The sequence below is a fragment of the Symphodus melops genome (assembly GCF_947650265.1).
Source record: "Symphodus melops genome assembly, chromosome: 9".
Classification (NCBI taxonomy): Eukaryota; Metazoa; Chordata; class Actinopteri; order Labriformes; family Labridae; genus Symphodus; species Symphodus melops.
Genome location: NC_136699.1, coordinates 4364259 through 4380649, shown reverse-complemented (window position 1 = coordinate 4380649; position 16391 = coordinate 4364259). Strand labels below are relative to the sequence as shown.

Below are 16391 nucleotides of genomic sequence, written 5' to 3'. Positions count from 1 at the left end.
TTATCTTTCTGCTCTTCACAGGCAACACAAAAGTACCCCAACATCATGTCCCAATATTCATCTTTGAAAGAGTTACCTTAAATCTCCATCTTGTGACAACAACAAATTTCAAAGTGTGGTCCTTTCCCAAGATTTCCTCGTTGCATAAAATGTCCAGCTGTGAGAGAAAAACAAGAAGAGCGGAGTCAAACAGGAGGGAGCTTCATCTTCTGACCGTGCTGGGAATACATCTCTTGTTTCCTACAGAGAGGTTCACAGGATGACTCAAACACCGTCATGCTGTCCCCTCTGCTCTCAGCTGTCTGACTTATTACATCTCTGTATCTTGAAAATGAAGCCTGTTTTGCCGTAAAGCGGCTCCTGGACGGCTGAGGGGCCTTTAGGGGAAAACGGAAAATATTGAATAGTGAACACGAGGCCTGCTCCTCCTGTGGAGTCCACATTGATATTCAGCTGAGCACGGCCTGATCGATACTCTGAGACACAGGGGCCTGATGGAGACTCTCACATATCTGCTGAGGTCTCTGTGCGCTGCAGTACATGACGACTTTTCTTATGAACAAATCAGAGAAAAGACTTTGAAAGACAATAGTGAAAGAGGCCCACTGACTGCACTCGTGCTTATGTTCAGTGACTTCCTGTCCTGATGACGAGCAACATCCTCGCGAGATAAATACGTTGAGATCTCGAGGGGAAAAAAAATAAACGTTGTCATGACAAGAAGGATTATATTATTTTAAATTAAATTGTCAGATTATTAATGAGAAATTAAATCAAACATCATAAAATGTTTTTTCTTTTTGTTTTGCGTCACACTCGAGAGTTTTACCACCGCTGGAAACATCCGCTCTTACGTTAGCTTTCCACTTCAGATAACACCTGCAAACATTAACATAGAGCTTCATTTGCGTACTGAGCGAAACAAATCTCACGGGATAGTTTAAAACCAAAGCTCCTAAATCGTTTGTACGTTTGTTTTTGTTTCATATATTTCTAACACATGTTCAAAGGCGGGTCAGTCTGCGTGTTCTTTGGTTCTTCCTTTAATCAGCCGTCACTTCCAGCACAGACGTTTGATTAGTGAAGGGATCACGGCGGTGAGGAAGAAGAGGGTAGAGTAAATGGCGGCCAGTTCTGTGACAAAGTGAGGTGATGTAAAGCTGTGTAGCTAAAGGCAGAATGTGTCTGAACGACGGCTTTTTATAGTCCACAGAAAGGACAACAATGGCGGCGGGGGAAAGTGGACACCTCGCCAAAGTTGTTTGCCGGCGATATAATGAAGCCTACCCACGCATTTTCTGTGACAGCTGGCGAGAAGAAGTGACACACAAAAAATAAAACATAAAATCACAGAATATAAGAGACACAGGCGCCGTGATGGTGTATGTATGGCATTCTTAAAAATCCATCTGTCAGATGATCGCCCACAGTCCTCCGAGCGAGAGTTAAAGGCAATAAAAAAAAGAAGACAAATTAGACATAAAGGCGGGTTCTCTGCTAAATATAACAAAAATAAAAGGTCGTTGGTGAGTCAGCGGAGGAAAGTCGACTAAACTGACCTTCAGTGTGATTAAACTTTTCTTCGACACGCAGCCCACACCGCCCAGCTGGTGAGCCAAACACGCTCAAACAAAGACGGCAAAGAATTACACAAAGATTTGTTTCAAAGTGCTACAAATCCCGTTTGGAAGAAAACATGCAGTTTAACATTTCGATCAGAAGCCTTGGAATTAAAATGGATGAGAAGAGTGATCTATAGTTCAGCACGAAAACGCCGAAAAACATCCATGTTGGAGTGGAACTCCAGACGAAGGCAAACAAACATCTCTCATCCTCCATCAACAAAAAATGGACGAACTCAGGACATTTCCTTCTATTTACAATCTATTTTTCATCAATAAGACTGACGCACTGCGCAGGTTCAATCATGCGTCTCATAATGAAATCGGGTTTTTCTTAAGAAGTTGTTCGATTAAAAGTTATCAACATGTACAGAGCTGTTCTCAGCCTGCAGGAAATCGATCACATCGTGCAGTTTTAAACAGTAAAGTGAAGAAAAAACGACATGAAGACCGAGACGTCTGGCAGCGGTGTTCTCCGCTCTAACAGAGCGGGTTATTATCTGTACGTACCTCATTAAACGATGTCAGGTTAAGCTTTTTGGCGATGAACTTCTTCAGGTGGAGGACTGTGGCTTGTGCTGAACAGCGGATCCACTTCCGCTTCAGACCTCTGAGCTTGCTGCTGTTGCACTCCAAACAGATGCTGACCTGTTGAGAGGAAAACACAGAACAAGGACGCATCAGTACGGACCGTCTGATTCTGCTTTTTACAGGGTTATGAGGACCAAAAGCATTTTCTCTTTTAAATCATTCAAGTGCTAAAGTAATGGCTTTACTAATGGAGCTAAAATGCTGAGAGTTATTCCACACGTTTGTCTGTGTATCAGCGAAGATGTCTGACGTGGTCGTCGAAGCTATCGAACATTTCAGTCAGTGACAAAATAGCTCAAACAAACCAAACAGCTTCATGCTAATATAGCTGATAGAGAGAGTGTTAGCACTCCGATGTGCTTCCACTGAGCCGGCTTAGCAAAGCGCTTTCAATCCTTCTTTGTTTCTCGTTTCTTGATCAGCTTAAAGAAGTCTTTGTGGTCATGAACACTGAACAGGATAAACTCCTGAAGTTGAGACGCAACGATTCAGTGTTAAACTCAGTGCACTTCAACTTTAGTGAACACTGACGTGTGTGTTCACTTTCCACCAGTGGTTCTGGTGCGCAGTGGTTACAGTCAAGGTCCGGTGGTGTTTGCGGTCATGCCGAACACACGCACACGCCGAAGTTCCCACAGTTCAATCCGGGGCGGCAGCGATGCTTGTAACTGTTCGCTCACCAATATTCAACAACAAATGAAGAAGAAGCAGCAGACACAATAAAACACAAGAAGAAGAAGAGTAACACACAGAAGCCAGAAAGACACAACGGAGCCGTCTCTGGAAGATGCACAGAGATCTTTTATCAACCAAACTGCTTTTTCCAAACGTGCGATTGTTTACAGGATCTTTGAATATCAGGCGTCTTCATTCTGTTAATAGCGCGCTAGCTTGGCTGTTGTCTTCGGGTCTTTTTCCAAATCACAAAGTCTGGATCTACCCAGTTTGAGTCTGCAGCTGACACGAGAGATGTCGAACACTGCTACAAAGTGATCCAAGCTACTTATTTTCCCCGCTCTTCAAGAGGACAGACTTTTATAAAATGTGTCTGATATCACAGCAGCCTGGCGCTGCTGCTGATTGACAGTTCTTCTTGTGCGGCACATCCTATTGAACCAGTATTGTCTCTGTCCCCCCCCCCCCGCGGCGTGACACGGTGGGTGGTTTTGGCAGTTGACGGTTGCAGGAGTCAGAATGAGCTCTCGCCCCCACACGTCAGAGACAGACGGCGAGAGAAGCCGTGTACTTCTTTATTTGTGGGAGTCCTTCTGTCACAGTCTCTCTTACAAACATTATGCTGCTTTCTGATTAAACTTGGGAGATCATCTCTGTTCTTGAGTAAACATCGGGCGTCGCTTCAGTGCACCACCTGCCCCGCTCCGTAATATCTCCGTTTCCAGTGGAGCTGGCGATGAGGGAGGCTCATAATGTGATATAAAAGCCTCGGCGGTGATGTGGCCTCCACAGCAGTTTTGAGTGCGTTACAGAACATTATTAACGTCGTTATGGAGCCTGCAACAGCTACACACACTCCAGACTGATGCGACAGCGAGGCTAGAAAATATCGTGTGTGTGTGTGTGTGTGTGTGTGTGTTTTTGATGTCACCAAGAGAAAGCTTTTCACCTTTTTATGGGCTCATTACTGAAAGCTTTCCCAGGTCTGACACAACACATCTGCTGCTTTTGTGGGTTTTTTTGGCCAGCTTGTTTTCAAGTGTAAAAGAAAAAAGCTGAGTCTCTCTCCGAGCGAGTATCAAGTTGGGATGGATCAGACTCGGAGAATACAAAGAGTGATTAATAATTCAGGGCGTCGCTGCGTTATCTAATTCCTCCCAAGTAGGATCTTTAAGCCCAGAATAGCTGGAGTTTATTACATTTACACAATCTTTCCTCACCCTGCTGAGGTCTTCTGAAAAATTGATAAGAGCCTGAAGGTGACCCTGATTCATACCACAAATAAAAACTCTTAAACTCCACTTCCTCCTGCTTTGCATTTACAGTCGGTCTCTGTGGTTCGTTGGGTCTCTGCTGTGGTCCCTTTTCTTTGTTACACTATAAAAGGTTGTCGAGGAAACGCCAGGGAAGTTTCCCGAAAGTCAACCGAGCTGCTGCTTACTGCTGATATGTATGCATACAGTTTTATTCAAACTACTCCTGTTTTACATTTTCGTTTCTGTTTGATTTGTTCAAACGATTCATAGTTGCTGGTTTTTTTCCCCGGTCTTGTCTCTCTGCCATCATCGCTCGTCGTTGCACTGTAGGAACAAACTTTTGTTCCACCTACTAACCCTATTTGCTACTGGGATAACAAGTGAGCTTAGCCAACACTTCATCTTTGCAAAGGATTTCTTTGTTCTGGGGATAAAGTGCAGCATTAATTTGGAGAGAACATGACAAAATGTGGGAGCTCTGCAGACAAACACATCAGTGTATGATCTAAAGGAAATCATCACAGGTAGAGTCAGAGAAAGTCTCCAACACAAAGGTGTGCGACCTGTTTGTATTTCCACAAACCGGAAGGACTCTGACGTTATCACGGGAGCAAACCTCTTTCTATCTATCGTCCGGTCAAGATGACGATGACGATGACGATGATGAGAGAAGAAAAAAGCCGTCATGGTTCTGCCAGGAATGAGCTGTGAGCGCGAGGTGTGACCTGATATGAGCGTCTTCTGCCTTTTTGCTGCTGCAACGCCCCAAATGTCCCCTCCGGGAATCAATTCAGTGTTATCTCTTTTTTTTTTTTTAAACACAGCTTTTCATGTGCCCGTTTTTAAAATATCTGCAATCTGTGTTCTCCAGCATATTCACTCATGTCTTTCACACAGACTTGAACATGTACATTTAAAGACATGGGTGAGAGCTCGCTTTCGTTTGAAAGACCCCCGAGCGTTACGTCTCTCCAAACACGTCTATTACACTTCCACTTAATCATTCTTTCATTTCAAACTATATCCGATGCATTTACTCGCTCACCTTTTCAATTTTCACAGAAACTTCTCAGTCACACAAGCCCTCCGTCACTGATCCCTGGGATCTGTTTTTGACACCTCAGGTGATGAGGTGTTTTCATCTGCTGGGCTCTTTTCTCTCACTATCTGCTCAATCTCTCCTCCTCCTCCTCCCTCATCTTGTATTCCTCTGCTCTTTCCTTCCTCCTCCTCCTCCTCCGTGACATTTGACATGACTGCATTCAGCTCACACGGGCTGATGTATTAGCTATTCAGAAAGCATTTCTGCACTGCTGCTGAAAATCCAAAGGGCAAGATCTTCAGCCTCTTTGTGGCGGCGTTGCTCGGCTTTGTTTTTGAAAATGTGTCCGTTGGTTTTCCACCATTTTAGTTGGTGCCATTTTGAAGATGAATGAAAGATGAGATGAGCAACATGAATTAAAAAAAAAAAAAAAAGATTTCATCCTGTGCAACAAAGCAGGGATGTTTCTGTCCGGAGCGGAACAACAATGACTCTCTGCATTATTAATTTCGGAGGTTGTTCCAGAATACAAATCAAATGAAGAATAGCCCTTTCCATTTTGAATGTGTTGAGCTGATGGCAGACGGGTGGTGCCGTGCTGTCTTTACAAACCACAAAGCCCAAACAGTAAAGACAAAAGAAGCGGCTGATTGTAAAACAGCCTGCTAAATCACACGGGACGTTCTCTTTTATAAAGGCAATAATTGATGTGCAGGCTTTCCAGGCAATTGTACCCACAATTATCACCAACTGTATTTTTCCCTTTAGTGCTTTTGTTCCTGACAGTCTGCTTTGTAACCTGCAATTATTTCATCCACTTTGCGTCCTTTAATCTCTGCTTAAAGAGAGAAACCGTGTGTACTGACTTTCATGTTTCCATGTCAATGATAAAGCTGCTGTGGTTGACCTAAATAATCATTATTATTATTATAATAAACATTCTCACTAACTTCAACATGTGTTCAGTCTGCACAGATCATTCCTGATTGATAAGTGTCGGCTTACTTTGTTTCTTCTACACTATCCCAAAGATTTTGTTCAAAAGCTCAATAAAGTGTCTGTCTATCTATCTATCTATCTATCTATCTATCTATCTATCTATCTATCTATCTCATTTTAGTTAAAGATCCTGCAAGGTGAGGGCTTACCTGCTCGTCGCTACGGTGATAGTCGTTGTCCTCTTCAGGTTTCTCCTCTCCTGCCTCCTTGTTGGCCGTTTCCTCTGATTTTGTTTCACCTGTGCAGAAAACAAAAAGAAGGAGCAGAGCATTGAGCCGCTGTGTTTCGTATAATAGCAACAAAAACGTTTCTTTAGTGTTCAGTTAGTCAACCCTTCGGCGTCTTAACCTACGTCTGCACGTTTCTGCTCTAGCTTCAGTCCATCAGTAATTATCAACTGAAGTGAAGAGGGCTTATAGGATGTCAAAGTTGACAACAGGACGTGTCAGAAGGCGAGGAAACAGGCATGTTTGTCTCCTTGCAGACTTCACACAGCCTCTGCCTGCTGCAGCATAAAACACCTTCTGCAGAGGTCCATTTATAAAGTCATTATATGTCCGAGGGTGTCTGGGCAGGTCTCCCATACATGGTGACTTCTAACACACACACACAGCCCTTCCCCATAATAAGTATCCTACATGATGTTTGGAATCAACTTGGATTTAGAGAGCTGCTTCTCCAGCGAGCAGACGCTAAAGACGAGACGGATGCTGTGCTGTAAAGGTGCCAGAAAAGTGCGGTGCTGTTTAATAAAACACCTTGTAGGTGTTTTGGTTTGGAGCTGGAAGAAACCTGGATCAAAAATCACATTATTTCTCTTCATCTGAAACAAAGGTGCGTTTCCCCCTCTGCAGCCCACATAATTGTTTTTTTTTAACATTAATATCAATCTTTTTTTCTATAGCATATTTATAACAACCTTGGTTGAAAGTTTTGTGCCGTGCTCAGAGAGAGAGAGAGAGAGAGAGAGAGAGAGAGAGAGAGAGAGAGAGAGAGAGAGAGAGAGAGAGAGAGAGAGAGAGAGAGAGAGAGAGAGAGAGAGAGAGAGAGAGAGAGAGAGAGAGAGAGAGAGAGAGAGAGAGAGAGAGAGAGAGAGAGAACAGTGCTGTGCTCTCACAGCAGAAGCTAAATGCATTTACACACTCTGGATCTTTAAATCTGTGTAAAGAAGCTGCTTCTTAGTTGTCCAGGACAGACGATGTTACACATTTCTTGATTGTTTTTACTCGTTTCCTGTGATTCTACAGCAGGATTGGATTTTTTTGATTCAAAACTCAGTTACCAGAGAAGAAAATTGCCGTGCCGAGACAATATTACTGCAGAGATAGGTATTGCTTTTTAAAAATAAAGGAAATGGGTGTATTCTTCCTGGATATAGTGGATGGAATGACACGATGTGTGTGTGTGTGTGTGTGTGTGTGTGTGTGTGTGTGTGTGTGTGTGTGTGTCTGTGTGTGTGTGTGTGTGTTTCAGTACAGTTGACTCTAGCTCAGATTGCAGAGAGGATTGCACTCACCTCTCTGTGACCATTTTCTTTCAAGTTAACTGTCAACACTTCCCCCGAGTATTACCACGAACGCTCTGAGCTTGTTCTGGTGTCTCTGTGGCGACCGTCTCCTGAGTCACACTCGCTGATTGCTTATCAAGACGGATTTATTTTTATTGTCGTGTTCCACTTTTAAAAGGACCCTGAAGTATCTTAGCAACTCCAAACAGACGTGCTCAAACTCCCCGTTTGAGTTTCAGGTTATAGTTTGATTGCTTTGGTCTGACGGTTTTAAAAACACAGCAGCCTGTCTGTCCATGAGTTTGTTTCTTTGTGATCTCTAACAGACCGTCTAATCACAAAGGGATTTACACTGACGCTTCATTGGGGATAAGATGGAGCAAACTAAGCATGTGCGTCAGAGGTTAGATTTGATTGTGACAGATACAAGTTGTTATAGTTGCTATGTAAAGGCTTATAATGATTGACAGCTACTGGTGAATTGTTGGCACCAGATTAGAAGAGTGGAAGAGTAATGGCGAAGGGAAACAACAAGAACATTAAACTCTCATCAGTGTTTGCTTCAAACTGACTCAACTAGCTCTCTCATGTTTACTGTTTTATCCTTGAGATAGTTTGTAGAGGTTTCCGAAGAATAATGACTGAAACAAGCCGCTCCACCAGCCAAGACTCCAAAGCGCAACATGTAAGTGCCTTCAAGAGAGATATTTTGGCTTCACTTTTCTACAGCGATCGAGGAGGAGACCCATCGCCCATCTTTATATACAGATGATAACTCTCCTGTAGCTGAATACATTGGTGTTCGTACTATAAGTGTTTTCACTTGAGCTCACCTCTTTGCTTTTTAACAGCCTTATCCTTGGTGTGGACATTTTTTTGTTCAGTTAGAAATAAATGTAAAATGTAGCTTGCAGCTTTTGAAAAGGCAGAAAATAAGTATAATGGTAACCAAAGGCATTGACCTTCAAAACATTTTCAATCATCTTCAGTTCTGGCCTGCTGAATAACATGTTCAGTCATTCTAAAAAATCTCTGCTTTCCCTAAAATCTGTACAGTAAACACGCTAACGGATGCCCACAGCAAACTTTATTGTGCACACTATATAAACCACAGACAGAAGTCTGCAAAAATGTGATGAATCATTTGTCATTTTCTGGAAAGTCAAAATGCATCACTGTTAGAAAATAGAAGAGCAGTTCTCATTCAGTTGAGCTGAAAAGCATTTTGCTTTTGGAAAAACTCAAATAGCTCAATGTACTGAGATTTAAATAGACTTCGGAGGGGGAAATCCAATTATTTTACTTACACAAGGAAAAAGTTGCCTTTTTCATTGGACTTAATGTCACCATCATTAACAGTCCTGTCCCTGGAATCAGCTCTGAGGAATAAACAAGTCCTCCTCTGTCTCCTATGCCAGAGGAAGATTCATTTAACTCAGCCAGTGAGAGACGACCCAGGACAAAGTTTGAATTTCTAAAGGGATTCTGAATAAATGAGCCTTTAATTAAGTCTAATGTAGTTCAGCATTGCTGGCAGGGGCAACATTACCACAGCGCCAAATGTCGCCTGAAGTTAGCGTTGTGTGATCTCTACTTTACCGTGTGCTCACTTTGGTTTCTCATTCTTAAATGAAAGCTAATGAGGAGCATCTTTTTTTCCTCTCAGAGTGGAGAGGGGAGAAAAGGATGTAAACGTGCCAGTGTCTGGGTATGTTTTTTTTTACTGAAATAAAGTTAGTTTAAAGTCATGTGGTGCCACTAGATATGCAAATTCTGCACGATGGTTGTTTGAAACAACTCGAGGCGTTTTGCTCTTGTTCTGCTTGTTCACAAAAAACAACAAACAGAAACTAAATGGCTGTGCTTCTTCAAAGTTTCTTGTCAGAAAAACAAGTCTCTCTCCCTCCAACTGCAAAGACTATGATCCCCGTTTATATTTCACTTTCTTGTTTTAGTACAAGCTGGTGACTTCTAGTAGTATCTTTTGCTAGCTAGCCTCATTTGGTTGGTTGGATTGGTTAAATGGGAGGTGCTGGGTGCAGTGGTCCATTTTCCTGGCTTTACCCTCCACCTTCCCATCTCTTTGTCGATTTGGGTTAGGTTAGGTGGAGGGTGCTCCTTTAGTGTTAGAGGTCAGGGTCTCCAGTCCCCTTTGTTTCCATTGGTCTGCTTGAGGGACAATTGTTTAAACCTTGTTTGGTCTCTTTCCTTTCAAAGTTGCCGTCTTCACATTTTGAGCCTTGAGCCCTTTTGTAAGCGAGGTCGTATCAGTACCACTTCAGTTCCAGCTGAACTTCAAAAACATGTTTTTCTTTAGCTCTGACCATGGATTAATTATGATGTTCCTATTTCTTTGAGTGGACTGAATTGTTGGGTTGGATCAATGCAACTTGAGTACTTCCTGGCTTTACAAAATACCAACGAAAAGAAAACTCAACCTATCCTTCCTTTGTCACGTTGGTTTTGTAGGACATATTTTACCTAAAAAGAAAACCAACACACTCTTTGACTTTATCAAACACTTTGAAGGCACTTCCAAGCACCACCAAGAACGAAGAACGATTTTCAAAATAAAGCCCTTGGGACTTTTTATCTGGCTGAGTTTAATTATTAAGTTCAGACCAAGGTTTGTTTCTTTAATCTTCTCAATAGGGGGGAGTCTTTGAATAAAACATGGGAACCCTGAATAATTTATACATTTTGAATCATACATCTTTTTTTATCACAGCAGGGGTCTTTAAGGAGTATTCCTACATTTTTAAACCTGCGCCCATTTTTTTTTTAAACATAGTTTTGCTCTTGTAATAGCTGGGGGGAGTGGCCCAGTTTTAAAAAAAAAGACTTTACTTGGTTGACTGCCTGGCATGAAGTTTGGACTGAGTAGCATGTTAGCCTTTCTATCTCCACTAATCATATCTACTTAAACAAGGGGTGGCCAATCAGATCAGTTCAGATTTCAAGCATGGGGCCCAGGCCACCTCTGCAATCCTGATCAGCTCCTGTCTCCAACTATTTGAATCCTGCCCTTTATGTCCACTTATGGTAAAAAGGATCCAGGGGCGTCTGAGTGGGTGGCACGTCTGAGAACTGTTTAGGTAGAGATGGGCTGAAGAGGTCCCGTTACCGTCATCGAAGAGACACATAGTTTGGAGCAGGAAGTAGAGCAGACAAAAGAATTATTTTCTCAACTGTGCTCGAGTTTGACAGCTGCTTTCATAATTCCCATAACTCCCAGAATGAATTTACCAATGCAGAGAGAAGTCTGTCAACAGGCTGGTATGAAAAGAAGCTTCAAATACACAAAGCTCTATTGAAAACTCTCTGGTCAATGATCCTGAATGAAATGCAACCACATTGATTTTTTTAAAGGTTTTTCTTATGTGTCAAAAGCAAAAAACATTAGATCACCATCCACAGCTACAGGCGTCTTAATCATCGCTTTTTAGGTTTTTTAGCAAGCTGATGACGAATTAATACGCAAAGCTACCAGGTTTCTATTTCTGTTGACGCCTGAGCAAATGATCCTTACCAAAGTGTGAGTTTGAACATGCATGTGTACTTGTGTGTGTGCTGTAGCTAAACCTGTCTTCGAGCGTTGAGGCACAGGAAGCCAGAGAGCACTTCCACTTCCATTTGAGCCTTAATTACCAAAATCAGAGAGAGAGAGAGCGGGGGATTAAGCGAGCGATTAGGCCTGCCAGCGTGACAGCCCTCTGGGCACACATTTACACCAGCACCGTGGAACCAGGCTGCTGCTGAAAAGACGTCGTGCTCAACAAGCAGGCTGGGGCTTAATGGCTTCCGCTGTTACTCGTGGTCGTGCATCTAATGTCACTTATTATGAGTTGGGGGGTTTCATTCCTGATATAGCACAATCAGAGTCAGAAAAGACTGACACTGCTGAGGAGTAAGTGTCAACATCTTTAAAGGGTTAAAACTATAAATATTTCCAAAGATTTAACCTGCTTTAATTGTGGAGCGCCGTGCCAAGTCACTGACACTCTCCCAGCACGGCTATTGAAGCTGGTTCATAGTTGACTGTTGTCTCTTTCCTCTGGACAAGGCCGGGTCTTGTGCTAAACTGAATGAGTATGACTTGTATTCAGTGGAACACAAAATGACTTGTCTTTGAAGTTCTTGTTTTTCTTCTTCAGAGACGAACTGAATCTTTTTATTTCCATCTTAGCTGCATCTCTTTTAAGCTGTTACAAAAAAAACCCAAATAGATAAAAAAGAAATGCCCTGACATCTTCCTGAGCTACTTGTTACTGCATCATGCACCTTATAGAGTTGAACAAACTCCCCCTCCTTCTTGGTGGTGGGGAAGTTTCAGGAGGCGTGAAGAAGACTGCAGAAATCCTTCTTCATAACTCTACATGTCATTTGCTATAATCACAGTATCAACAGATGTGTGGAAAAGAACATGCTGGCTAACCCTAACTCTGACTTCACTCAAAAAATGTCACCCTTATTCTTGCAAACAAAGGCTAGTGTTTTTTCCTTGTTGCTGTTTTTTTGTTGTTGTTGTTGGTTGGGGGTCTCTTCAATGAGCTGTGTTGTTGTTTTTTTGTTGTTGTTGTTGTTGTTGTAGAGTCACACATTGTATGCTTATGTAGGGAGGGTTTTCTTTAAATGAATTGTTGAATTTATTTACTGATCTCTACTGCCACTTGGAGGAACTTCAACACATTACTCTCATCACATCATGAATGTAAAGAACAGCTTCAGGCGTGCTATGACCTCCACATCTGTGAAGTACTAGCTTAAGGTCAAGGTCAACCAAGGCACTAAAACAAAGAGGGTGCTGCACTGGATGTTAACAGGGGCCTTTTTTTTTTTTTTACCATGAGAGCGTGTGAGGAATGAAACAGAAGCTAAAAGCTAACAGTGTGAGGGACAGATCTTACCATTCCGCTGATCTAGATGAGTCTTCATGTTGCAAAGTTCTCCTTTAATGTCTCCTGGCACCTCCATCCCCAACTTCTGATAGAAATCTCTCTGCTTCTTTATCTCCGCTGCACACGATGAGGAGAAAAGAGAGGACAGCGTCTTATTCTCAAGGTCACTGATCAAGGTCACCCGAGCTTTAAACTCAATCGTGTGTGGGATTAGTTTTGTTTGTGCATCAAGAGATGCTTCACTTTGCTTTTCAAGGCCAGCTAGATTTTTCTGTTCATGTCATGTTTTCAGTTGAAAGATAAAATCTTTGAACTCAGGAGGTTTCCTCTTAAAGAAATATGCTATACATGACTTACCCTCTTGTAGTCCTGGTACCAATTTGTAGACAATGTCTTGCATTGTTCTGTCATGGCTGAAAAAGAAGAAAGTAAAACATTAGATAATAGACCATCTAATCATTCACGGATGGTCTAGCATGTAAAAACAACGTTTGTAAAAACCGTTCTTTTACTAAATTGTATCTACATGGTGAACTTCTTAGATTTGATTTAATGGCTCCGTCTAAACTTTGTAAAACTTAAAGATGCAAAACTAGAGGTGAAGATGGCCTAGCTGTTAGGTCACGTCCCATGTATGGAGGCCAAGTTCCTCTAAGCCAGCAGACTTCGCCTGAGTCCGGCCTGTGGTTCTGTTCCTGCTCTATCTTCTGTCCTATCCAATAAAGGCAAACTAAATCTAAAAGGTAACCTGACAAATATATCACTAAATGTGTTTTTTTCCCCTCGCAAATTACTCTCCCCCCTCAGATCTCCAAACTGGGCTGCCTGAGTAGAAACACTCACTCACAAGTATCCTGTGTTCATTTTATTTTAATAAACACTCGTTGGTCTTTTTTGATTCTGCTGAATAGAAGAATAGGAGAGTTTGAATTCAGCCTGTGCTGCTGTGGGAAGGAGCCAAAGGATGAACGCTCCAACAGGTGAGCTATGAGAGTCCACCTGAGGGACATACTCAATGAGGCTGACAATAAAATAACAGAACACTCTAAAACAGTCCGGAGGCCGATATCTGCAGAGACACCTCTGTGTTTCTAAAGCTCACATTTATAGATCCATGACCGACTTGTTCTACCCGACTGAAATATGTGAGCGCTCATGAGAGCAGAGAGGCAGCATATGCTCAGTCAGTCCCAGTGTTCGACCCTCTCTCACTGTGAGACTTTGCGTGTGCTAACACTCGTGGTGTTACAGTCACGACTCACAACATGCTCACTTTGTTTCACTGTGATTGAGGAAAACGTGAGGGAAAATGTGAGCCTTTTTTTTTCCATCTTCCATTTAACCCTTTGATAATTATATTGGCTGCACAGTGCAGTGAAACACTGACCCCAGCTGGACGGAGCAGGTATTTATCACAGCAGAGACGGGGATGTCTTCACAGCAACTGAACTCAATAAAAAGGACACAAACATGCTCGGCCCAAAAAATAATAAAAAAAGAATTTAAAAAAAAGTCTCTAAATGTGCAAAAAAAAAAAAAAAAAAAATCCCCTCGCTTTAGTGATGTAATGATGGTGCTTCAGAATACAAAGAGAGGCCACAGAGATAGAATAGTGTTGAACTGGGGTCTGTTCTGTCCGTCTGTAAAGGCCACTCAATTAAATTCACATCAGTTTATATTTTTCACACAGTTGACAAATGTTTCGTTATGAGTGCAAAACCTTTTCGTTAGATTCTCTAGACGACAAAGTCAACCATGGAGGAGGAGCTCTTGGGCTGCAGCAGGGTTAACTCGCAGGTGTTTCATCCTTTACTGGGACAAATACACACTCGTGTGTTCAGGCTGTCTGCAGGCACTAATTATGATGCTGTGTTGGTATTCTTGTCATAAGCAGAGTTCTTTCAAGAAAGCCCACACTCGACAGTACAAAAGCAACGATTCGCTCTGTTGAGTCTTTTACGATTTGAGTTCAATCTCAAACTTCGAGTTTGATCAATCTTCCTGAAGGGAAGACGAGTTAATGTGTCGTCTGTGGGCTGTCTTCCCGTCAACTTAACTCCGATGTTTTCCATCGACTCCAATTTCCTGCAATAACAATGAGGCTAAAAAGCAGCTGCTGTGTGAGGAGCTAATGTGTTTGAAATGGAGCCTTTCCTGCCAAACAATGAGCGCGCAGGCGGCACAGTTTAGAGACGCTAATGACTTAATAGCCGCTACGCATTAAGTTTGGGTGTCGCATTAATAAGACATTAAAGAAGGAGCGCTCTGAGGGGAGGAAACAACAAGAGGAGTCAGCAGACAACTTCTTTAAAATATAAGAAGAAGAGTTCACTTCTGCTGATGAGGAAATCACTGCTGGCTTTCTCATCAGAAGCAGTCGATGATTGAAAAGAGAAGGTGAACTTTTATACAAAATGTGTTTCTACAACAGTCTCCTTTTTTATAGCCTCTACGAGCAGGAACAGTAGATGTTGCTTTTGGCCTCACTGTAGAGACAGCACAGTGGACAGAGGGACAGACAGAGTCTTAATGGACCACAGCCTCTGCACACAGGGGCGTGGGCCACCGACGCCCTACGATTCAGAATGACTTTTAACAGATTCATGAAGAAAAGGTTTCATATTGAATAATGACATATTTCACATTGTCTAAATGTGTTTTAAAGGCTAACTGAGGAAGAAAATTCTAAATGATATTCAGATCCTTCATTATCTCTTCATGTTCATGTCTTTCTCCTTCTTTTAACACACAGCAGTGCAGACCAGCAGCAGCAGATGTTTGGGGCTTTTTTTTCCAGCAGAAGAGTCAAAATATAAAAAGACAGAAAGAGCAGCAGTCCTTTGTTCGTGGACAGTTTGTGCTTTACTGTCAGAGCTCTGCTGATGCTCCCAGAGGCAGCCGGCAGCTCCCTGCACACTGATGGACCTCTGACAAACAACAGAGTGTCTGTGTGTTTGTGCGTGTGTGTTTGTGCGTGTGTGTGTGTGTGTGTGTGTGTGTGTGTGTGTGTGTGTGTGTGTGTGTGTGTGAGATCTGCAGTGGCTCCCTCACTTACCCGATGTACTGCAGTGGATGGCTCTGATGAATAACAATCCTACACGTGGGGCACGTGTTGTTTTCCTCCAGATACTTCACAAGACAGCTTCTACAGACTGAAGACACACACACACACACACACACACACACAGGGGAGAGGTGGTCACTCTCAAGAGTACAGGATTATTAACGAAGCCTCTGTGGAATAGTAAAGCTTTTCAGATTCATAGTTGAAGAAAATCTTGATGATGTAAGAAAAGAAAAACTGAACCACACATCTCTCATCATTTCAGTTTCAGCTGCAAAGTGAAGAAACGTCATCGTCAGTGTCTCCTAAATAGAACCCAGCAGAAAGAAATCATCCAACAAGCTTTTTATCGTATCAACGAGACGGCTGATAAGAAGCAGTAAAACGTCAGAACGGGACAGTACATTTTATATTTGAGGTCATGAAGTCAAGTTAAGGTTTCATCTCTGCTTGCAGCGCTGCTGATTTTCTGAACAGGTGTGCGTGTCGCTGTGGTGACATCGTCAGCTGAGATATTTAAATGTGATTATTTCATCTGTTTTCAACACGAGGCCGATTGCTTCATACTGATTACTCCGTTTCATTTTAAACAGTACAAAGCTTCACTACAGAATTACAACTACCAACCCTGACCACACTGTGTCCAGACTATACATCCAAACACAGTCCCACATGGTTGTTTATGAAGGTTTTGCACGTTTCGGATGAATAAACGATTCAGTTCTGATGCACTGCAT

At 42.4% G+C, this 16391-nt stretch overlaps 2 protein-coding genes across 4 annotated transcripts in view; one reads left to right on the top strand and one right to left on the bottom strand.

The window, feature by feature from the left end:
- slc49a3 (solute carrier family 49 member 3) overlaps positions 1–16391 on the top strand; it is a 285285-nt gene that overhangs the window by 230065 nt on the left and 38829 nt on the right. The window lies entirely within an intron of this gene.
- Positions 1–16391, bottom strand: part of pcgf3 (polycomb group ring finger 3) — a 51096-nt gene that overhangs the window by 7687 nt on the left and 27018 nt on the right. For 2 of the 3 annotated variants that reach the window (XM_079352820.1, XM_079352819.1), the window contains exons 4-9: positions 15646–15742; positions 12948–13003; positions 12600–12707; positions 6335–6423; positions 2133–2270; positions 77–157 (exon numbers count right to left, since the gene is read on the bottom strand). In XM_079352820.1, coding sequence (XP_079208946.1) covers positions 77–157; positions 2133–2270; positions 6335–6423; positions 12600–12707; positions 12948–13003; positions 15646–15742 — 569 coding nt within the window. Of the gene's footprint in view, positions 1–76; positions 158–2132; positions 2271–6334; positions 6424–6800; positions 6978–11221; positions 11332–12599; positions 12708–12947; positions 13004–15645; positions 15743–16391 lie in introns of those variants that run through there. The other variant, XM_079352821.1, reaches the window with a different exon arrangement.